Source organism: Lutjanus erythropterus, chromosome 17 (genome assembly GCF_056507025.1).
Source record: "Lutjanus erythropterus isolate fLutEry1 chromosome 17, fLutEry1.hap2, whole genome shotgun sequence".
In the NCBI taxonomy this organism is placed as follows: domain Eukaryota; kingdom Metazoa; phylum Chordata; class Actinopteri; order Lutjaniformes; family Lutjanidae; genus Lutjanus; species Lutjanus erythropterus.
In genome coordinates, this window is record NC_139333.1 from 35,495,688 (window position 1) to 35,520,444 (window position 24,757).

Here is a 24,757-nt window from a genome sequence, read left to right on the forward strand (position 1 = left end):
GCTTTAGTTCATTTATGGGATTTTTATACATAGCTGAGATAAACAGTTGGTTTTTGCGTTCATGTGTGACAGGTTAGCTTTAAGTTGGCACTGGGAGACAAGCTAGCTTCACTTGAAATTGATTTAAAGGTTTTGTCATCCATCCATCATTTTTTTATTGATTAACATGACTAAAACCTGACAAATTGAATATTTGTCAATACCTGGTATAAGTATCTTATAAATCCAAAAAGACTTTGTAACTTTTGCTGAACATTAGCCACTGTGACGCCAAGCAGTATTTCCAGGACCATGGCAGATTGAATTTTTCTTCATTTCCCAAGATTCTCTCAAGTCAGTTGCTTCAAGGACGTCCTCAATAGGTGACCAGGCTGGGAGTGTGTGGATGGGACAGCAAGCAGGTCAGGTCCATTGGGCTGTTCCTCTGTTCTGATTTTAGCTGTGGCTTAACCTTCAAGACGGGATTAAACCTATGTTGTCAGAAGCAAGTTAAAACTGTTAAAACACAATTCTTTGTCCTGAGGCTGAAATTTAACCTGAACATAAACCTGCTACACATCTAATTTAACTGAATTTAAACTGAAAGTCTATGTGAAGCAGTAATAAATAGGTGTATGTGTTCAGAGATTGTAACATCACAGAAAAAACTGTCAAATTTGAATGATTAAAAAAAATCACCAAGTACTGAAAATTAGGTTTCAAAATTGAGAAAAAAAAAAAAAAAAAATTGGTAACGCTTCAGTGTCCAGGTCCCATAATTTCTTCCAGGTCAGAGCCAGAGGGCAGTGACCTTCCCGAGAACCAACCTGTTCCAACTACTGTATATTAAAAAAAACACTGGTCCTCTCATCATTTGCACTGCTTATGCTAAATGCTAATGCGCTCTAGCTTATATACTGTTACGTAGTTAGTACGTTAGTTTACGTACAGCTCCAGTGCTCTATTGAGTCATGACTTCAGGTCCTCCCAAAAAATCCTGAACACAGAAACAGTTTGCAAGTTTTGATCACTTGCATCAGTAATGTTTTTATGAATGGAATGTTTGTTCTCCATGTAGATGCACATGCACAAGTGTGTTATGAGTGGTCATAAACTCCACCCTTCAATTTCTGTGTAAAGGAAATTAAGAGGTTTTCTTACAAACATGATCCATGTTAGTCTTTTTAGGTTGTGTTTTATGTAGTACGGAATTGCAGCGATAGATTGTCAAACTGTTTCTGTGTTCAGGATTTTGTTAATGAACCTGAAGTTGTGACTCGATGAAGCACTGGAGCTGTACGTATACTAATACTATATAAGCTAGAGCACTTTAGCATTTAGCATTAGCAGGATACCTTTAAGTTAAACACAGTTAAATCGGCTGTGCATCAGGTTTAAGTTATACCTCAGGTTAAGGTGATTTCTACTGGCCACAGCATCTAGGTTTAAAGGGATAGTTCTGATTTTTTGAAGTGTGGTTGTCTGAGGTACTTAGTCAGTTGATTACCCAGAGTAGATGACGATCAGAATGCCTCCAGTTTGGAGAAGCAGCAGGAGTACCGATGTAGGAAGCTAAGCAATATACTGCTGCGGATGGGGTCGGCAGCAACACAGATTTTAGACATCTAAAAATCACTATCAGTTTCAGTGTACACTATATTTGGCATATATTCACCACTTTACCTTGCTATCATACAGACTTTTCTGGTAAGAAACCACCATTATTAAGCCAAATACCACTCTCTGCAAACCAACCAGACTCCTTTGACAAAATCAGTAATTTTACCTCACAGAACACAGGAGTTCCTGGTCTACCGCTGCCTCCATCTGTTAGTTTGTGTTATTTTGTGATTTATGTGAATCTGAACTAGACTTTAAAATATCAAAATCACACAATAACACAAACAAACCAACTGATCGAGGCAGCAGCAGCTCTTGTGTTCTCTGAGCTCAAATTGTTTTAAACTAAACGTTTATGGACTATTGATATTGCAGTAATTTTTAAGGCAACAGAGATATTATTGTAAAGGGCAAATGATTATGATGTACATAGGCTGATGAAACAATGTATGTTGTTTCAGTGGTATTTCTGAATTTTTTCCTCAGCAGTTAGAGAAATGAACTGAGGCTCAACTGTAAAATCACAAAGCTAAACTCAGTTTGTCTAACCACCATTTTTTGAGAATAATGAACGTCCAGCAGATTACAGAGTTATTTTGACACAGCAATCAGGTTCAACTTCAGAAGGATCTGTTTTAACTGAACCTGTTCTGCTAAGCTACAGCTACCACAGTCAGAGGCTAGGTAACACAGCAGCAGTGTTTACTTAGATTTAGCATGTTACAAAAAAGCAGAAATGGCTTAACTGACTCTGTAATGTCAGGTACACAGACATACTCATCTAAAGTTTGCTAACATTAGCCACCATAAGCTAACAGGTCACACTAGACCACGTAAGACTGTAGCAGCAGAGCCCCAGAGTGTATTCAGCTGAACAAGGCAGAGGATATTGCTTATGAATTCAACTTTTTGTAAGAGAATCATGTTTTATTTCTTTTAAAGGTTTCATAGTCTGGTTTTAAATCCTGAAAATTGAATTTTAAATCTGTAATCGTTATTGTTTGGTGCTTTTTGTATAATATATTTTTTTAACTGCTTCTTTTCCAGCCATGCTCTGATGCTCTTGTACTACACTGCCTTACAGCAAAATGTTCCACTGGTCTTAGGTGCTATAATTTGGTCTCATGAGGTCAGTGACTGCTATTTATTTAAATTAGGGCTGTATGATGTGCTAAAAAAGTCATATTGTGGTTATTTTGACTCACATTGCAATTATAATATACAATATAATTAGTGGAAATGATAATTTTTGCCTCACAATTTTCATTTTCACAGAAAAAATGTTAAAATCATGATAATGCAACATTTCAAAACACTCTTACATCTGGAGGACAAGATTTGTAGGCCGGAGCATCTTATGATTTCTGTTGATTTGTATATTGCAGTCAGCCATATTGCAATTTTGATTATATTGCAATTAATTGTGCAGCCCTAGTTTAAATTCTTGAAAACTTTGATGTTTTACTACTTTGCTGGTTCAATAGAACTATTTGAAGTGATACTTGGTGATTATATGAAACTTACATAATGGCCTAACAGCTATAAGAATCTGAAAAGCCTCCTTAGGGTTGGGGTTCAGTATGATGAGCAGATAACATTGCCACATTTAAATGTCAGATGGCAAAAAGATGATCATCATCACTGACCAGTGAGGTACATGTTGCTGTGCCTTAATTGACTCAATACAGGTGTTCTGGTCTGTAGTCAGTGAATGTTTGGTGCCTTGGTGAATGAATGTCCAATGTTTTAGAGATTTGTGCTGGTCATGGAAACTTTGAGCCTGGAAATATGGAAAGGAATCTCTGACCGTCACCAGTTACATAGTATTTAGGAAGTCCTGATTGATTTTCAATGTGTTGTAGGTCTCCAGAGAATTTGTAATTCAGTATTATAAAGATAGCAGGAAGATTTTAAAAATGAACGGTGAAAATTGAAGCAGCAGAGACCAAAATAACCTGCCTTTAATCTCTAATATAGATCTATTTTTAAAATGCTAGAAGCACACCTGTGTCTGTCAAACTCCTCACAACCAGTCTGTAAACTCCAAAGAGAGTTTAGTCTGCAGGGGTCAAATGTTAGAAAGACATACTGATGTCATCTGCACACAGATTAAAGAAGAGGTCAGATCAGTAAACTGAAGTTTTTTCACTAGTGGAATGCACAGTGAAGATGCCTTAACAATAATATTTCTCACCTTCACAATAAAAGTACATAGAAGTACAGATACGTCTGTAAAAAAAAAAAAAAGAAAAAAGAAAAGTAGTATTCAACTTCTTTCCTAAAGTAAAAGTTAAAAAAGAGCTCTGAAATGTACTCAGAGTATAAAAGTAAAAAGTTGTCCTCTGAGGGTCATGTCTACCTAAAACTTAACTAAATCCTAAAAATATTTTCATCCAATCATGAGCAGTCAAACCCACACACACCCTACTTGTGTGTGTAACTGTTCAACTCCAACATCTAGTGTTGTGTTGTGGGAGTGGGACTATTAGGTGTTTATAGAGAATCTTAAACTTGTATTGTCAAAATGGAACTTTCAGTGCTTTGTACAGTCTATTTATCCTAGAAGCTAAGCTCAGTTACCTTCAGTGGATTGCTTTGGGAGAGTTCTCATACTTTGTAACAGTTCTATCAGTCAGAAGTGTTTGTTCTGCACTGCTTCTGACACTGCCAGAGTACAATCATTCTGTCAGACCTGCACCCTCGTGATGGATAAACCTTGCTCTGCTTTTAAACCTTTTTGTAAACTCTCACTGGAGCTTTTGTAATGAGAAACAGATGAGATGCTCGGTTCTCTTTGTGCCTTGTGGATTGTTGAGGGACAGCACTGTCCGTTTTAAAGCCATTGTGATTAACACTGCACTACTACCAGTCTCAACTAAGGAATGTGTAATCCCTCTGAGAAAACTCAACTCACCCAGAATGAAAGTAAACCTCAGGAAAACTCACTGTGAAAATCCACATAGACGAGTTCAAATCAACCAAATAATACCTTGTAGATGGGAAACTTTCTAGCTCGTGCTACTTTTGCTTTGTATGTTTTTTGTTAAATAAAAGCTGAGACAGACTTTGATGGTGTACTAAATCAGCAAACGTGAACAAGCACTTTGATGCTCACACCAGCAGTTATTTGATGTTCTTATGTTAATACAGCTCTTCTGTATGTCTCAACTTTCTGTTTGCCTTTGAATCATCTTAATTTATGTTTGTCGTCACCATAATTCACTTTTTCTAGCTCCCTGCTAACGTGTTTGCTGGCTCCTGTACAGTCTATTGGCCTGTTTGGGAACTTCATATTTACTTCCACATTGGGCAACATTTTGCTGGAAGTTTGATGTCGGGGTTGGGGACATGGAAAATAAATGTTTCTTTTTTTTATTAATCATATTCCACTGTGGTTTATTGACATCATTGGTGGAAAGAGTACTGAAAAGCTGTACTCAAGCACAATTACTGTTACATTACTAAAATATTACTCAGTAATAAAAGGAGTAAAGTTAAAAGTACTTGGAGTTAGAAAAATACTCAAATAAAAGTACAAAGTACTTGTACCTGTACTTGAAAATTACTTTAGTATTAGTTACTTTGGTCCAATCATTTCATTGTACATAGGTGGTAATATATTTGAAATTACCCCCAGATTACCCCCAAATTTCATGGTTAATTATGTAAGAAGTAGCAAGTACTGTTTTCATATAGTGGGTGGTAATTACTAAGTAACATAGCAGTTAATTTCAAATGTATGAAATGGTAATTACCACCTACTTGCAGAAAAATGACACTTGCAAGCTTTATTATTATTTACCATGATATTTGACATGTTACTTAGTAATTTCTACCCACTACATGTAAATAGTTTTTGCCAATTATCACATAATTAACAATGAAATTTGGAGGTAATTTGTGATTAATTTCTAAGAAATTTCAAATCTGTTTCTTGGTAATTACCACGTATTTACCATGAAATTAAGGGACCTGGAAATTGAGGCTTACTAGCTGTTAATGTTAAATATATGATCAATAGAAGACATTCTTTTGTCATTTTAAGTTATAGTTTCCCCACTCATCAGATGGCTCTGCCAGACAAAACAATGTTAAATGAGATGCAGTTATTTCTAGACTTTCAATTTAATATTAATGCGTTTTTCGTCCATATGTCCTGGTTTTCATTGGCCTGTTTGCAATCAGAAAAACTTATTGGCTACAAAAATACAAATGAAAGGTTTGGACAGGAGCACAACCTGTACTCAGTACTCAATTATGATTATGAAAGTAAGTAGATGACATGGTGTAATAAATACAGTACTGTAATAAAAGTACAGATTTGAAAATAGTACACAAAAAGCTATTTAATTACAGTGACTTGAATATTTGTAATTAGTTCTGTCCACCTCGATTGTCACTGATTTATTTTTATTTATTTTTTTTAATTCTGTTTCAAGTACTGTATTGTTGAATGTCTTCTCAGAGTCTGTTACATTTATTTCTTCTTCTTCTTTTTTTTTTTTTTTTTTTTTTTTTGGCAACCCACTTTTTAAAACTACAAACTATTGTGACCCAAATCCCAATAGGCGCTATGAATAAACTCTAGGAAGAGTTCATTTGTGCATTAAATAAATACTCCTGCCCATTTTTACAGACATTTTCACATCACCTTCTATTATCTTCATGCTATTGAACATTTTACATTTAAAACTTAACAAATGAGAAATGAATTAATTTAGTCTGATTTAACATTGCATCTCATTGTTTTTATTTCCTCTCAGCTTCATTTTAGATTGCTTCATAAATGAGACAAGATAAGTGAATTTAGACAGAATTAACAGGCTCTAGTTTTTTTTATTCTCATCCTTGAAACAATAAACACATTTGAAATGCTGTATAAAAGCTGTACTGCAGATATTATTGTTAAATTTGCAGAATTTTGTCCATAGTCTTGACCCACCTGTAGGTCCTGATCCAGTCTTTGGGGATGCCTGTGCCAGATCAGTGGGTCCAGAGATACATTGATAAATGTCATAACAATGACAATGCCTGTATTCTTTTCAGTATTGGAATTGTTGCAATTCCTGGAGGGACTGAATTATATTCTTGTTTTGGATTAAAGTAAGTTATGTTCAAACCATTTTTTGGAAGGAAGGTTTTAATGACAAGACACTGATAGTGATGTAGAACATTTAAAAAAGGCAGACTACAGTGACAGGTTGGTGGCAGACTTTATTTTGTGAAACAAGTCTTCCAGGCTGAAATATGGTACAACTGAATTAATGCAGATTTTTTTTTTTCAGTCCTGAAAAAAACACATTTATTTTATGAGGGATTATCTGGTGTAGCTCTGAAACCTTGGAGCTTTGCTGCTGTTCATTTGTCTCAGTGAACTAATAGCAGGTCAGTTTATCAAAGTCACTCTTCTCCACAAACACGGTGCCGGTGATGCTGTACTCCAGGTTCTTCCAGGTGAGAAGGTTTGCAGGGGTGAAGGCGTTCCCCTCCATATAGAACCTGATTTCACATGGAGAGATGACACTGTTCCACAGGTAGACATCTGTGATGTCCCCTACGAAGGACTGACTCCGGTCAAAGCCTCCACCATAACTGTCTTGCTCTTGACCAAGAATTATACTGGGAACACCGGTGAGAGTGGCTGAGGGCGACAGGACTTTGCGAGAGCTGCGCTTTCCATTGACCCACAGTGTGGTCAAGCCAGTGGTGGAGTCCCACGTCCAGCAAACAGAGTTCCATTCATCTGTGTCATCAGGCAGCCCTGTGATATCAAGAGCCGCCCCACTGACGTGCAGCCTGTACACACCGACAGAGGGCTTGTAGAGGAGGAAGGCGTTGTCCTGAGATGGGACTGCCAGAGAGAACAGACTCTGGGACCGGGTCTCTGTAGAGTGGAACCTCATGCAGAGAGTCAGAGCTCTGAGGGGCTCCTGAGCACTGGCAGTGAGCTTCACATTAGAAGTTGCACTCGTCACAGGGAAGGTGAAAACCTTCTCTGTGAGATCTGCAAAGGACCAACAGGATAAAATTAAAAAAGAAAATCATTGAATATATACTTTAATTTATGCACAAACAACATGTATGATTGCATATCAGATGAGTAAAATCAACTGATTTTATGTAGCGTCAGTACATTACTGGAACAATTTACATAGCATTTAATTTCTTGTTAGTCTGCAGTGACTGAGTCCAGAGAGCATACTGGAGTATCACTCCCCTCAAAGAAGACATTTGCAGACTATCAAATGAACTAAAAAGGGATAGTCTCTTATCCAGTTTCATTGACGCGACTTCTGCTCAGGCTAATAAAGTTGCTGTGCTGGGTTCAGCCGTTTCTGACACGATCCTGTGGGAGACCTCGATGCAGCCGAGGCCATCCTCCTGCTCAACACCTAACTTCCAGGCTACTTGGATGGATGTGGTGGTTAGAAACCTTAGGAAGAGTGATCTACAGGTGATCTCATCTGTGGCTTTCAACCTCTCAAACTGCTTCTGGGCTCTACCCTGAAAGGCTGCGGTGCACCCTGTGGATATATTCATGGCCGATGACATCAGCTATCTCGTTGCTGGTGCTGTTATCACTTCAGCCACCGCTGTTATGACCACTGCTGTTTCTGTTCCTGCTGTGGCCTCAGCTGCTCATTCACCCAGAGTAAACTGGCAGAGTCCAGCCAGATCACTGAGGTCCTCCACTGCTTTTCAGAGTTGAATCCATTCACCACACATGTGCTCTTGTGTTTCATGTTTTTGAGGGACGACAAAAAAAGATGCCACTGTCCAGACTCATGAAACGCTCACTCACTCTTCTCTGAGCCTCCTGCACACCTTCATCATGCGGTGAAATGGAAAGCTTGACTGCCCTAGTTATGGTTGCTAAGCTATGATTGGACAGTTGCCTTTTTGGAGGCGGGGCTTAGCAAAGGGTCATTTGGAAATCCAATATAAACAGGTCTGTGACCCACTGGGGGTCCTGATCTTAAGTCTGGTTAAAGTATGAAATGAAACAAAAGTATGAAATGAAACAAAAGTTTTGAGGTGAGGAAATGAATCCTTTTGTTGTTGTTGAACAACATAAAAGACATCACGTCCTTAAACCAAAGCTTGACCTGGTTTATACATGATGATACAAGTTCAAAGAACACAACAACATCACCATCTGAACTGTCTGAACAGCTTTCTGGGTCAAGGTCTAAGTAATATAATGATAGAGAAAGAATATGGTGTATTATCAGATAACAGTTTATTTGACACGGTCTAATACAATGTAAATCAACAGCCCTGCAATACTTTATGTCTAATATGTGCAATCATTTCTATATTTTATCACAGCATGGAGTCAAACAAAATATTATAAACACCTTTTTAAATAATGCTGTCCAATTGAAGACTGTTTGGAGAACTTTTGTTGAACAGCACTGGTAGACTTAATAGAGAGGTAAATTTATTAGAAATACATTTTTTATATCAGACATATCAGGCTTCTCTTCATACGTTCCAAAGATATGTTTCATTTTTTGATCAAAAAGACTGTTTACACCTATTTTCACTGCACTTATGGAACACTGAATATTGAAAGGTAACAAGATCTGGTTGTATAACTGCAGTAATGTAACACATGAAGCAACTTGTATGTGGTCTCACCTTGTTGTATAGTGTGAGCAGTGCAGAGCAGGGCCAGTAAAACCAACAGCTGTTCCATCTTGAGCTCGGCTGTGGGACACTTCTCTCAGTCAAAAAACTGGGACAGTTGTCTCTTGCTGTCCTGATAATATTTATAGGCTTTAAAAGAGGTGGGACAAGTTCTGACCAAGTTTATTCCACGTGACTCATTTCACCTGTTGAGTCACTATTAAGAGACAAACACTAAAGTTGCTTCAGTGTGTGCGGGTGTGTGTGTTTGTGTGGTTGTAGGGTCGCACAAGGGCTCTTTTTTCCAAACTCATTCAATGCAATTTAAGGTAAGATAAGATAATCAATGGTTAATGATAATATATTAATTTGAATGAATGACTTAGTCAACTTTTAAGATACAGAAATGAAATAAGTCAGATATCTGCTGAGCCAGATTACATTGGAGCTTAATGATTAATCATTTATCAATGAATCACCAAATAAGAATTAGACCGAGTAAAACTGTATTAATTGATAATTAATCATTAGTCCAGAAATGGCATTAATTGTGCCTCATTTGATGTTGTTTTACCTGTCAGAGCCATTCATGTTCCCGCAGCTCCTGTGGCCTCCACTGCTGCAGCCTCAGCTGCTCGTTCACCCAGAGTAAACTGGCGGAGTACTGCACCACATCGCAGGTCTGCCGCTCCCTCTGTGAAAGGCAGACCTCAGGGGGTCACTGTCAACAAGTCCTCCTTTCCATCCTGTCTTATTGTGGGCTCATCCATGGTTCAGCACGTCTACTTTCCCAACATAGAAACTTTTTTGTTATTAGGGGCCTCAGGTTCTCTACATTAACTCAAAGCTCCATGAGCTGCTGTGGGATAACCCTTCTGTGTCATCCGTAGTCACATATGTTGGTTCAAGTTGCAACAATCAGAAAAGCTGAAGGATGACTTCAAAACTGATTGACACTGTCCTAGAGTCTGGCAGACAGTGTGCATATCCGGACCTCTGCCTCTGTTCGGTGATGTGAAATTCAGCCGGATGCGCCAGCTGCATAGCTGGCTTAAAAACTGTCCTGTATGATGGGAATTTCTTTTGTGGATAACTTCCATGTTTTTTGGAAGCAACCTGACCTCTTCACATGGACTTCGTCTCAACAGAAAAGGTAAACGACTGTTAGCCCACAATACTGAACTCACACTTAAGTCATGTCAACTGTCAGATGATTGACATCAATGTCATGTAGGAACTTGTTACAGTTCAGTCACTCTGCAACCTGAATCCATAGAAATATTCTCTTCTACCACACAGAGGTTGTAAATAGTGATCTTTTTTCCATTCCTGTCTCAATAACCCATCGCAATATCGCACTGACCCTTCACTGTGACAGAAAGGAGCACTACCTCGTCAATATCAGTCTGACACAGTCAGTACTGATCAGTCCCAGACCAGTGCTGATAAAAATAGCTATTTGGACTTTTTAGATCTTTTTGCCTGCCTAAATCTTGTTCACCATGTCCAGAGTGCCACCCACATTCATGGCAATACACTGGCTTTGATTATCACCAAAGGTATTGATGTTGATATTTCATCCATTGCCAAGGTCCCTGTGTCTGATAATTTCTGTCTTTTTTAATACCACAATTTTTACTTCAAATGACCATCCAGAAACTGTTGGTGTGAAGCGCAACATTATCAATGAAGCCATTCACAGATTTTCAAACCTGGTGAATACCTTTCCTCCATCAACGACTGGCTTAGTTGACAACCATGTAGATAAATTTAATAATAAATGAACATTATCACTAGATACAGTTGCTCCTGCATGAAGAAAAGGCATGTAATCTGCAAATCACCATGGAAAACTGCTGCAATTTGTCAGCTGAAGAGAAATTGATGTAAAGCTGAGAGAAAATGCAGGAAAACCAAACTACATGTTGATTTCAACATCCTTAAAGACCACATTTTAACTTACAATAATGCCATCAGGAAAGAAAGACAAACAAATTTTTCTAAGATTTTTTCAGATAATCAAGAGAACCCCAAAGTGCTTTTTTCCACAATCAACAGTCTTTTAAATCCTTCCCCTGCTCCCAGCCTTCAAAACAGCTCTTCAACTGCTAATTGTGCGGAATTTACTTCATTTTTTAAAGAAAAAATAGTTTAAATTAGAGCTAGTATTGCAAATGCAGATAATCAGAGTCCTTGGTATCTTCCTGTCTAGGGTCCTTTATCTATGATGTCATCCTTTGTGATGATGTCAGAGGATGCTGTCAGTTAAGTAATTAGCCGGATGAAGTCCTCCACATGTGTTAGACCCCATACTAGCCAATCTGGTTAAATCCTGCTCATATAGTCTCTTCCAAGAAAAAAACAAGTTTAATAAATTCCTCTCTTAATTCATTCATCTCCCTCACAGCTTTTAAGACGTCAGTAGTTAAACTTATCCTCAAGAAATCCAACCTAGATCACTCAGAGCTCAGCAAATACAGACCCATTTCTATTCTCCCTTTCCTTGGCAAACTTTTTAAGAAAATGGTTCTTAATCAGCTACTTGCTCATTTAATAAAGGCATTTCAGAAAAGCTCCAATCTGGTTATTGAGCAAACCACAGCACTGAGACAGCACTACTGAAAGTTGTAAATGACTTGAGAATTATTGTTGATGCTAACAATGTGGCAGTCCTTCTATTCTTAGATCTCAGTGCAGTATTTGATACACCTGATCACAAAATTGACAGACTAGATAAATGGGTGGGTCTTTCTGACTGTGTACTGGCCTGGTTTCAGTCTTATTTAACAGGTAGACAGTTCTTGGTTGGTTTAGGTGATCATGTAGCACAGACTTATTGTATGGATTATGGTGTTCCTCAGGGAAGCATTCTTGGACCAGTTTTGTTTTCATTATATATGCTTCCACTTGGAAACATCATTAATTACCACTGTGTTAATTACATTTGTATGCTGACGACACACTACATTTCTGTCTCACCAAATGATCCCAGTGCACCACACACACTTATCTCCTGTCTCACTGACGTTAATGTTTGGATGAGCAAGAATGTTTTAAAGCTAAATGAGGATAAAAACTGAGATTCTTTTAATTGAACCAAATGCAGAAAGAGAAAAACTGCACTCAGTGCTTGGTGGTCTTAAAGGACAGATTAAATCAGCATCTCAAATTTAGGAGTGATTTTAAGTTATGATTTAAATTGTAATTCTCATTTAACAGTATTATTAAAACTTATGTTTTAAATCTTAGAAATATTGCTAAAATCAGACCCTGTTAAACTCAGAAAGATGTAGAAATTCTCATCCACGCTTTTATATCTGGGTGTTTAGACTACAGCAATTCACTTTTTACTAGCCAACCCAAAAAGTCATTAAAGAAACAAACTGCTGTGGCCAGAGTTTTAACCAAAACCAAGAAAATTGATCATATTGCTCCGCTTCTTAAAACAGGTCACTGGGTCCCTGTCTATTTTAGAACTGATTTTAAAGTTCTTTTACTGGTTAAAAAAAGCTTTGAATGACCTCACTCCTCCATACATCAGAGATCTTCTTTCATTTTATATTCCAGCCAGATCACTGAGGTCCGCCACTGCTTTTCTTTTAAATGTTCCTCATGTGTCCCACAAACATACTGGCCTCCTGTTTTTATGCCCCTAAACTGAACTCATTGCTTTTGGACATTAGATCAGCTCTCTCAGTATTTTTAAGAGTAAAGTAAAGACCTATCTTTTTAGTCTGGATTTTAATTGTTAATTTGGGAGTGATGTTATAACCTTGGTCTCATTTCTAGCTGACAATGGTGGATTTTGTCCAGTGAAATAATAACTCACAAGCAGATTTCAGCTGGTTGATGTAAGGTAATGCTAACTCCTTGAATCAGCTGAGACATCCCCAGCTGATGTTTAAATATTTCCCTGTCAGTGTAAATGTAAAGTTATCTAGCAGCTGCAAACATGGTATAACAGAAATACTAAATGAGGCTGAATCTGGCTGACTAACGTTGGCAGCCAATGTCAGAGCAGATGGAGACAGAGTTGAATCCATTCACCACACATGTGCTCTTGTGTTTCATGTTTTTGAGAGACGACAAAAAAAGATGCCACTGTCCAGACTCATGAAACGCTCACTCACTCTTCTCTGAGCCTCCTGCACACCTTCATCATGCGGTGAAATGGAAAGCTTGACTGCCCTAGTTATGGTTGCTAAGCTATGATTGGACAGTTGCTTTTTTGGAGGCGGGGCTTAACAAAGGGTCAGTTGGAAATCCGATATAAACAGGTCTGTGACCCACTGGGGGTCCTGATCTTAAGTCTGGTTAAAGTATGAAATGAAACAAAAATAAAGATTCGACCTGGTTTTGAGGTGAGGAAATGAATCCTTTTGTTGTTGTTGAACAACATAAAAGACATCACGTCCTTAAACCAAAGCTGGACCTGGTTTATACATGATGATACAAGTTCAAAGAACACAACAACATCACCGTCTGAACTGTCTGAACGGCTTTCTGGGTCAAGGTCTAAGTAATATAATGATATAGAAAGAATATGGTGTATTATGAGGTAACAGTTTATTTGACACGGTCTAATACAATGTAAATCAACAGCCCTGCAATACTTTATGTCTAATATGTGCAATCATTTCTATATTTTATCCCAGCATGGAGTCAAACAAATTATTATAAACACCTTTTTAAATAATGCTGTCCTATTGAAGACTGTTTGGAGAACTTTTGTTGAACAGCACTGGTAGACTTAATAGAGAGGTAAAATTATTAGAACAAATTTCTTATGTCAGACATATCAGGCTTCTCTTCATATGTTCCAAAGATACGTTTCATTTTTTGATCAAAAAAACTGTTTACACCTATTTTCACTCAGTGTGCGTGGGTGTGTGGTTATGGGGTCGCCCAAGGGCTCTTCTTGCCAAACTCATTACTAATGCAATTTAAGGTAAGATAAGATAATCAGTGGTTAATGATAATATGTTAATTTGAATGAATGACTTATTAATTTTTAAGATACAGAAAAAAATATCTGCTGAGCCAGATTACACTGGAGCTTAATGATTAATCATTAATCAATGAATCACCAAATAGGAATTAAACTGAGTAAACATGTATTGATTGATAATTAATCATTAGTCCAGAAATGGCATTAATTGTGGCTCATTTGATGTTGTTTTACCTGTCAGAGCCATTCATGAAAGAAAACATAATTAAACTTAAACTAAGCAAAAAAAAAAAAAAAAAAGAAAAAGGAGAAGAAGAAGAAGGAAGAAAGAAGGAATTGAAGATAAAAATAAAAAAATAGGGGAAAAAATTAATAAATCAATAAATCAATGAACCATTTATTTATTATTATCCCACCCCATTATTATATATTATTTATTTATTTATTAGCATTTTCAACTATTTGTTAAAGAAAATGGACAGAATTCACAACCCTAGCAGGAAACCAAGTCTACTTACAGACAGGTGACACATTTTGAAACATGCAACTTTGTTTTCTCTTAATTTGTCACCCATCTGTAGAATTTATTCTACTGATTTACTGTGATGAAGACCCCAGGTTGGGAATCAATGGAATATTGCATCCAAAATCCAAAACAGGAAGTAACACAGATTCAACAATTCTTTTTCTATTGAACACTGGGAAGCAAGACATATTTCTGTAGAGAAGGTTTCATCCACTCTTGTTTAACCAGACTGTTAACATGAACTTTGTAAGCGAATTCATTGTCATTCCAGATGCCCAGATGTTTATAGTGTGGGACTCTTTTGATAGCTGGTCCTGATAAAGTGCTGATGTGACACATACTGTAATCGATTTTCTAAGGTCTTGTCAATACCTTGTATTTTGTTTTATCTGCATTAAGATGAGTTTGAGATCAATGAGTGCTTCCTGAAGAATATTAAATGGAGATTGTGATTATCAATAGCCAAGTGTAATAGTATCATCAGCATACAAATGAACAGTCTAAGTATTTAGAGCCTGGATGATATCATTAATATAGATTGTGAAAAGAACAGGCCCTAATGTTGAACTTTGAGGGACACCTTTTGATAACAATAGAACTGCTTTTACACACTGCTGTCTATCTGAGAGGTAATTGTTGATCATCTTTGAGCATTCGGTCACATCCAATACTTGACAGTCTATGTAAAAGCAGGGAATGATCGACTGCATCAAAAGCTTTTGATAGTTCAATGAACAGAGCAGCACAATATTCATTATTATCAACTGCAGACACAATATCATTTAAAATTAGAGATGTTGTGGAGAAGATGCTATGATTAGCTCTGAAACCAGACTAATGTGGCCATAGTACAGAAAATGTAGTTAAAAAGAACTTCAATTGATATATATCGATGTGATATATATATATGGAATGCTTGATTGATATATTTGCATGTGATCTGTTATGACATGCTGACTGGACGTTACATGTGCGGGCAGAGAAATAGTACATAGTAGTTTTAGTGGAATTCACTGCCTCCCAGGATTTAGCTGGGCTTGAATAACCACTGGAGATAGTATTTAAATAATAACAGGATTTATCTTTCCACATGGACGGTGTAAATTTATTTCTTAGCTGCCCAAAAGCAAGCCGGTGGGAAGAATCCCCAGATTTTCTACCTAAAGCCCAAGCTTTATTCTTTACTTCGGACAAAGATGAGAGCTCAGAGATGAACCAAGGAGTCGATCTGTCTTTAATTCTTTGCTTTTAAAAAGAGCATGTTCTGAGTTTTTCTCTTCACAACAACTCACAGTTTACTTCTCTGTAATCTCGTATCCCTAATTCAAGTGTTGAAGAAAAAGATTCTTTCAGGTCCAAGATCTTGGCTGGTTCTGGATAAGCTTTATTCACTGCGCAGTGGAGACTCACAACATGGTGATATGGTACTGTCTGCTGGAGTCAGGTTGTTGTTAGCTTATATACAGTTAGCAGAAAATCACAGGAGGTTTAGAATGCAAATGTCACCAGAAGGTTCAGGAAACAAGCTTCCTGAACCTAAATGTGAAGTAGGTGCTAAACCAATGGGAGTGTGTCTGAGCAACCCAAAGTGGAAGTCTGTGATGATAATAGCAATGGCTTCTCATGTTAAGAGGGACTAAAAAGGGGAGAGCAGTTGGGGGGAGGTAAGGTGTGATATCAGGGAACAACTGGGCTCTCCTCACAATACAACAAAGGATTCATTTACAGAATTATGCTAATAAATGTAAAAGGCTGACTCTCAGCAGACACACTCAAATTCACTCAACAGAACATACAAAATAAGGATCAAATAGAAGAAAATAAAATATCTTCTTCCACACAAGCTATGGGGCAATGGTAACTTATTCCAAGATTAAAGACACCAGTAGCAACAATTTTATCACTCCTATCAGACAGAATCATATCTGTGAAAGTTGACTTTACTTAGGAGGATCAATAATTGGTTGAGTTAGGTTAAGATTATCACACACCTCCCTCCAATAAGTGGACACATTAGTTAACCAGTTAAGAATAAAATCATCCAAAATGAAAGTGATCATCTCTGAATTACTATATTGAGAGATGAAATCAGTTTATCAATAGCATCAGGTTCAGCAGATGGAGGTCCATAAATGCCAATTACAGCTAAATTACTGGGCCTTAAGTTGACCTTGAAAGCGATTAATTCAAAACATTTTCTTTTATTAAGAACTGTAACCAAATAAGGTGATTTAATAAAAAAAAAACTTGCATTTCTGTCTATTCTAAATAGGTTAGAATCATTTAAAGATTCCTCACAATCACCGACATTTTTCTTTAACCAAGTTTCAGTCAGCAGCAAAACATCAGGCTCTGTTTGAGAAACCAGAATCTTAAGGTGATCAAATGTTTTGTGTTGAATCAGAGTTGTAATATTTCAGTGGATTAGACCCAGACCATTTCTGTTTTTAAAAGTAGGTAGGAGGGTTTGGTAGACAGAAGTTAATATAATAAGGGGGTGGTGGTATTAGACTGAAGACGAAGTCTAATTAAACCTGAGGGAACTACAGTACGTTTTGAACATTTGAAATAAAGTCTAGGTGTAGTGGTGGACCTAACAGGATGGGATGAGCCCTGCCTCTGACTCTCTCATCAGACAGGTGTACTGAATATAGTACTTGTTGGCATAGAGGTTATCAAAGGGAGAGTGGCACAACAGGGGACTAGAAACTTGTGGTCACCAGGCGTGACTGATAAATAAGTGGCTGGGTTGAGTGAGGGGAGTGAGGTGTGGGGCGGGGCTTGTGACCAGTGACCGGAAGTGGCCATCTCAAAGTTTGAATGTGAGAGAGGGGACAGTCAGTTTGAGGAGATCTTATTTAAATAATAAACATCAATAACAATGTCATTAAGAATGATAGTACTTGTGTTGTTTTCAGTGTTGAACTTCCCTGAAGCTGTGATGATGGATTAAATTTGTGTAAAAACTGTGGTGATTGAAAAAACTGTCAAAGTCATGCAGAATTTACAGGGACTGGTTGAATTTGTGCTAATTGTTGTGTGATGCCCACTTAATGAATGTAATTCATTTTGTGTTGTGTGTATTATTTGTTTTATTTGGGAAATGTTATGTTCATTTTGTGAAGAAGTAACCGGATTTTGGGTTAGAGTAGATAACTGCAGTGGCGGCTTTGTGACAGTGGGTGGCAGTGTGAGACCGTTGGTTGCACCGGTCTGTGGCTAGGACCGTTGCTCTGCTGGTTTCCCCTCATAACAACAGAGGATCCAGCAGACCTAACATAAAGTGCTGCAGTTTGTTAAAAAATAGCAATGTATAATGTTAAGTTCAGGTAGAACTGTTAAATGACTGTTTAAATTGTTTATTTTTATTTTGGCGCAAAGGCTGTTTGCCGCGAGTAGCTGTAATGGCGGCCGTCGTTTGTTTTGCTAGCTTGGGCCACACGTCTCCATTTTGTACATTGTTAGACGTAGGTTAGTTTTAAGAGTGATTGTTATCTGTTAGTGTGTGTAAATGTGTTTCATTTCATCATTGATACTGTTAAGCATAGGTCCAGGCGATACTTGATAGTATCTGTAATTTAGTGCATTTAAGATGCAGAAATGGCCAAAAGTATTTGGACAAATGAATGAAGGAATATGTTATTTTGAGATTTGGAGATTTATGTTATGTGTCTTATGAACATGAAAATATGTCAAAAAAAAGGACGAAATATGTGTAGCAGTAGTAAATTCTGGATAAAAGGACAAATGCAGACAGTTTAAGATGAATTTGTGTTGAATGACAATTGTAAATAAAATAACAACAGAGGATCCAGCAGAGTCCAGTTGTGTCTCCCGGTCTCACCATTGTTCCCTGTATTACAGGACACACATTTAACTGTTCATGGGTGCCGCAGCCCGGTACCTGTAACAGTTGCGATCACAACATTGCGACTTTCTGAAGAGACAATTTTAATAACAAGACACTGATAGTGATGTAGAAGATTTAAAAAAAGGAAGACTACAGTGACACAGGTTGGTGGCAGACTTTATTTTGTGAAACAAGTCTTCCAGGCTGAAATATGGTACAACTGAATTAATGCAGATTTTTTTTTTTCAGTCCTGAAAAAAAACACATTTATTTTATGAGGGATTATCTGGTGTAGCTCTGAAACCTTGGAGCTTTGCTGCTGTTCATTTGTCTCAGTGAACTAATAGCAGGTCAGTTTATCAAAGTCACTCTTCTCCACGAACACGGTGCCGGTGATGCTGTACTCCAGGTTCTTCCAGGTGAGAAGGTTTGCAGGGGTGAAGGCGTTCCCCTCCATATAGAACCTGATTTCACATGGAGAGATGACACTGTTCCACAGGTAGACATCTGTGATGTCCCCTACGAAGGACTGACTCCGGTCAAAGCCTGCACCAAGACGGTCTTGCTCTTGACCAAGAATTATACTGGGAACACCGGTGAGAGTGGCTGAGGGCGACAGGACTTTGCGAGAGCTGCGCTTTCCATTGACCCACAGTGTGGTCAAGCCAGTGGTGGAGTCCCACGTCCAGCAAACAGAGTTCCATTCATCTGTGTCATCAGGCAGCCCTGTGATATCAAGAGCCGCCCCACTGACGTGCAGCCTGTACACACCGACAGAGGGCTTGTAGAGGAGGAAGGCGTTGTCCTGAGATGGGACTGCCAGAGAGAACAGACTCTGGGACCGGGTCTCTGTAGAGTGGAACCTCATGCAGAGAGTCAGAGCTCTGAGGGGCTCCTGAGCACTGGCAGTGAGCTTCACATTAGAAGTTGCACTCGTCACAGGGAAGGTGAAAACCTTCTCTGTGAGATCTGCAAAGGACCAACAGGATAAAATTAAAAAAGAAAATCATTGAATATATACTGTAATTTATGCACAAACAACATGTATAATTGCATATCAGATGAGTAAAATTAACTGTGATTTTATGTAGCAACAGTACATTACTGGAACAGTTCACATAGCATTTAATTTCTTGTTAGTCTGCCATTATTTTTCTGACAAAACTGCAAAACTCTTCTCCTCGTCTGCTGCCATCACCTGTGGAGAACCCCAAGGCTCCACTTTAGGGCCCATGTTTGTTCGCCATGTTTGTTGATTGTTTCCTAGTGAGAGATTGGATGGATAAAAACTGTCTTCAACTGAATGACAGTAAAACTGAAGTGGTCTTAATTGGTCCCCCAAATTCCATCAGGGGTATAGTTGACCACTTAGGGGCCCCTGGCACCCAATGTACACCCTCATTTAAAATTTGAGAAACACATCAACTCTGATGGGAAAGGTTGTTTTTCCAGCTGTATCTATGGAGGACCATTTCTGTTAATATGATGGAAAATATATATGTATAACTATTTGCTTAATTTAGAAGATAATCCACCGTTCAATCGTTAGTTGCAGCCCTAAAAACACTACATTAGGCTGAAAAACTTCACCATATTTTAAATAGAGGCAATCCAAAAGTAACATAGAGTAATCAAGTTACATGACTTTAATGTTGTGTTACTTGGATTACGTTCCTGACCATTTTTAACAGGTAATTAGTAACTGTATTGGAATACATTTTTAAAGCAACCCTCCCAACCCTGATCATTCCACACTGCCTGTCACTGTTCGAGGAAATGCAGAATGTGTTTTATTCTGAAACAAGTCTGTGACACATTTTGGGTCCTGAGCTTAAGTTTGGTGAAAGTATGAAATTCAGCCTGGGTTTGAGGTGAGGAAAGTTCTTTTTGTTGTTGTTGGACAACCTGAAAGACATCATGTCCTCAAACTCAAGCTTCACCCTTATTCACAGTGAACATGGGCTTAAATGACTTGTACTGTTTACACATGATGAAACTCAGTACACAAGTTCAGAGGACACAACAGTAACACTGTCTGAACTGCCTTTAGGGTCAAGGCCTGAATAATATAATGATATAAAAAGATTATGGTCTATTAAAAACACCAGGTAGGTCACGAGTGGTCACATTCAAAGATGAGACACAGAAATGTGACAATATGCTGTCTGTACTGAGATACACACTGAGGTAACAATTTATTCAACACAGTCTAATGCATTGGTTCCCAACCTGCGGTCCAGGCCCCCCTTAGGGGAACACCAGAAATTCCCATGTTAAAAATCACAATTTCAATTTTGTGTGCATGTCTTTTCCTCATTTTCATTTTTTTCTTATTTAAAGTTCACTTTAGGTTTCCTTACCCAATGAATGTCAAACAAAACAATGTCAAATGAGGCACAATTGCCATTTCTAGACAAATGATTATCCATCAATACATGTTTACTCAGTTAAATTCTTATTTGGTAATTCACTGATTAATGATTAATCATTAACTTCCTGTACAATCTGTCTCAGCAAATACCTGACTTTCTTAATTTCTTTATCTAAAAAGTTAATTTCAGGCAGTTTCAGGAGCTCTAAAAAAATCCAAGCACTTTTCAAACTTTAAATTCAAGTGTTTTCAAGAATTTCAGCACCTGTATGAACATGCAATTTATATAAAAGTCTTAATACAAAAGTATTTAAAAAGACACGTTTCTTTGTCCTCAGTTAAAAATAGTGTCTGCTTAATGAGCCACAACTCTGTGAAAATAATCTTTTGGTAAGAATGAGTGTGTAAAAGAGGTTCTCAGAATGGAAACTATTTAATTGATGTTTATTTTGGACAGTAAATCATGTTTGGGCTGGGGGAGGCTCAGCTTTCCTTAAGAACAAGTAGGGGGTATTTGTAATTACTTTCACCCCTGAGAACACTGAATATTGAAAGGTAACAAGATCTGGTTGTATAACTGCAGTAATGTAACACATGAAGCAACTTGTATGTGGTCTCACCTTGTTGTATAGTGTGAGCAGTGCAGAGCAGGGCCAGTAAAACCAACAGCTGTTCCATCTTGAGCTCGGCTGTGGGACACTTCTCTCAGTCAAAAGATGGGACAGTTGTCTCTTGCTGTCCTGATAATATTTATAGGCTTTAAAAGAGGTGGGACAAGTTCTGACCAATTGCAAAAAAGTTTATTCCATGTGACTTATTTCACCTGTTGAGTCACTATTGAGAGACAAACACTGAAGTTGCCTCAGTGTGTGTGGGTGTGTGTGTTTGTGCCCAAGGGCTCTTTTCTAACAATAATAATTTGTTATCTATCTAATCTAATAATCTAAATCTAATAATTTTCTAACTGGTTACTAATGCAATTCAAGGAGGATAAAATAATCAGTTATTAATGATAATATGTTGATTTGTCACTGTAGATGAGTGGTTCCCCTCCTGTTTTCCTTGGACCCCCCTACTTGTATCTAAGGAAAGCTGAACCCCCAGTCTGAACACATGTGTGCATACACTAAAAGAAGAAGTGATTCTTTACAAATATTTACTGTCCAAAATAAACATCATTTAAATCATTTCCATTCTTAGAAGCTTAAGCTTTGCTAAATGTCTCTGTTCTAGTAGAAGCTCAACATTTTTTCTTTCATTATTTTTAACTGAGGACAAAGAAATGTGTCTTTTTAAATATTTTTACATTCAGACTTTTATATAAATTGCATGTTTGTACAGGTGCTGAAATCCTTTTGGATGGTTTGAAAAGTGCTTGGATTTTGAATAAAGCTCCTGAAACTGCCTGAAATTAACTTTTGAGATAAAGAAATGAAATAAGTCAGATATTTGCTGAGACAGATTGTACAGGAAGTTAATGATTAATCATTAATCAATGAATTACCAAATAAGAATTTAACTGAGTAAACATGTATTGATTGATAATTAATCATTAGTCTAGTGCCTCATTTGACATTGTTTTGTTTGTTGGAGTCATTCATTGCATAATGACACTTAAAATTAAACTAAAATTAAAAATGAAAAAATGTGTGTTATGTCTTATTAATGATTAATGATTAATCAATTTCAATTATTTGTTGAGGAAAATGCACTAAATTCACAACCCTAACAGGAAGCCAAGTCTACTTACAGACAGGTGACACATTTTTTTCACAAACCATCATTTTAGTTGACAAAAAAAACAAAAATATCTGATTTAATGTGATGAAGAGGAGGAATAATCATTTTAGATCTAAATATGTCAGCTAGAAGTGCAGGAAAAGCTGAAAATGCTTGAAAAGTGCTTGAATTTGACTTTGGAAAAGGTGTGAGAACACAGAAATTGTGATTTTAGTTGATGTGCAAATCTGATTTAGAGGACCCCAGAGCTGAAAAGGTCTTGGGGACCCCCTGCGATTTCTGGTGCCCCCCTTAAGAGGGGCCCGAACCCCAGGTTGGGAGCCAATGTTGTAGGTCACCAGGCTGTGGAAGTAGGTTCACTACAACCAAAACACAACAGTTCTTATTTTCAGGTAATTTTACAGCAAATAAAACAGACTTATGAATATTATATTCTGTTTCTCCCATTTTCTGATAATGATTCCCCCTAAATCTGACACAACGGTCCTTTAATAACAGGCGTCCCACACAGCATAACTACAATGCAGTACATTAACATATGTACACAACTTAGATTTACTTGTATTATACTTCTGTTTTACTTTAAAGAATACAGGGCCGTTTATAGCTTTTTGGGGACCCCTGTGCAAAATGTTGTTTGGGGGGCCCTATTTTCTGAAACTCCAAACTCTCTGCATTTAACATTTAAATCCATCGTCTGGTGCACTTTAAAAGAAAATATGCTAAATCTGTCTAAATCTTTTTTTCTCTCAAAACAAATCAGATGTCTTGGCCCCAGCAATTTAAAGATACTTCTAGAAAACAGTGAGAAATGGGAAACACTGGGGATCCCTGACATTAAGATACTTCTGAATATCTGGCTAATGTGAACAAATTAGACAGATGATTACTAAAAAATCAGGTTACTTATTTTAAAAAAATTAAGCTAGCTGGCTTTTCATTCCATATACATCATTGTGAATGATGTAGTGATGTGACATAGTGATATGACATTCAAGAGCAGTCCCACTGATCACTGGGCTTACATTACACAGCCTGGGGGGCCCTGGATGCCCTCGCTGTGCAACCACAGTCCTCATAGAGCAAAAAAAGGCCCTGAAAGGATATTTTACTACTTTACTACAATGCTACCTTCTTCTGCCTTAGTATAAAATGCTGTTTACATGCATGGTGCGAAATACTGACACAGATGACCCCTTGAAAATCTTCACAGCTAAATTTTGGAGGTCCTCTGGAAAAATCTTTTAAAAATTATTTGTCACACTCACAATTGTAACTAAGGAGAACCATGTAGTACCAAGTTCTGGAGTTAGGCCAATAGACTGTTGTTTAGGATTTCTGTGTTCAGGATTGTGTGGTCGGACCTGAAACATGGCTCAGTGACATGTCAGAGCCATGGTCCAACAACACTATTTAAGCCCCACGAATGACACCACCTCCCCCTCCCCGCACCATTCCCAACAGTCAGTTCAGTCCAAATCAGTCCAGCCGTTCACTTCAGCTAACTTCAGTTCCGACAACCCGACACAGAAGGAAAAAAAGATACCATTCTGTCACTGTCCTCTGGCTCTGGTGGCTCAGACATGCCTGGATACATCCAATAAAGTTGTTAGACAGGTCGTCCATGTTTTAGATCATTTCCATGTCATTGTGGTGTTTGACACTGAGACAGTGAAATGGACATGCCCCCAGCATTTCAGAGCAGAGAAAACTACTATTTTTTTCACTTTTTTTGAGACCTATTTTTTATATATTTAATGATTTTTTTGAAGCATTCAAATTAGGCTGGATGGTTAATAACACGTTTCTGTAGTGTGACAAACTCAGAACACACATTTACTGTTGCTTTACATGATCTTTAATGGCAAATCATGTCAAATCATGTATATTGTCCAATAACATTATAAGACTAGAGAGGCAGAACCCCCAAGCTGAGTATTTTGCACACTGATTACATGTTAATGCATCAGTAATAATAATGGTGATGATATGATTTAAACCAGGGGTATTCAATTAAAATTCAAAGAGGTCCAGTTAGAGAAAATTTCCTAAAGCAAAGGTCCGGAACATCATGATGTCTAACTTTCTTGAGTG

At 37.6% G+C, this 24,757-nt stretch overlaps 2 protein-coding genes across 2 annotated transcripts; both read right to left on the reverse strand.

Moving 5' to 3' along the window:
- Nucleotides 1-6,796: 6,796 nt before the first annotated feature.
- On the reverse strand, nt 6,797-9,354 carry LOC146312526 (serum amyloid P-component-like). The gene is made up of 2 exons (XM_084741461.1): nt 9,241-9,354; nt 6,797-7,603 (listed from the first exon to the last, which is right to left on the reverse strand). The coding sequence occupies exons 1-2, from the start codon at nt 9,296-9,298 to the stop codon at nt 6,975-6,977; spliced, it is 687 nt and encodes a 228-aa protein (XP_084597587.1). The 5' UTR covers nt 9,299-9,354; the 3' UTR covers nt 6,797-6,974.
- Nucleotides 9,355-18,713: 9,359 nt separating this feature from the next.
- On the reverse strand, nt 18,714-21,697 carry LOC146312527 (serum amyloid P-component-like). Its single transcript, XM_084741619.1, has 2 exons — nt 21,544-21,697; nt 18,714-19,521 (listed from the first exon to the last, which is right to left on the reverse strand). The coding sequence occupies exons 1-2, from the start codon at nt 21,599-21,601 to the stop codon at nt 18,893-18,895; spliced, it is 687 nt and encodes a 228-aa protein (XP_084597745.1). The 5' UTR covers nt 21,602-21,697; the 3' UTR covers nt 18,714-18,892.
- Between the last annotated feature and the right edge of the window lie 3,060 nt (nt 21,698-24,757).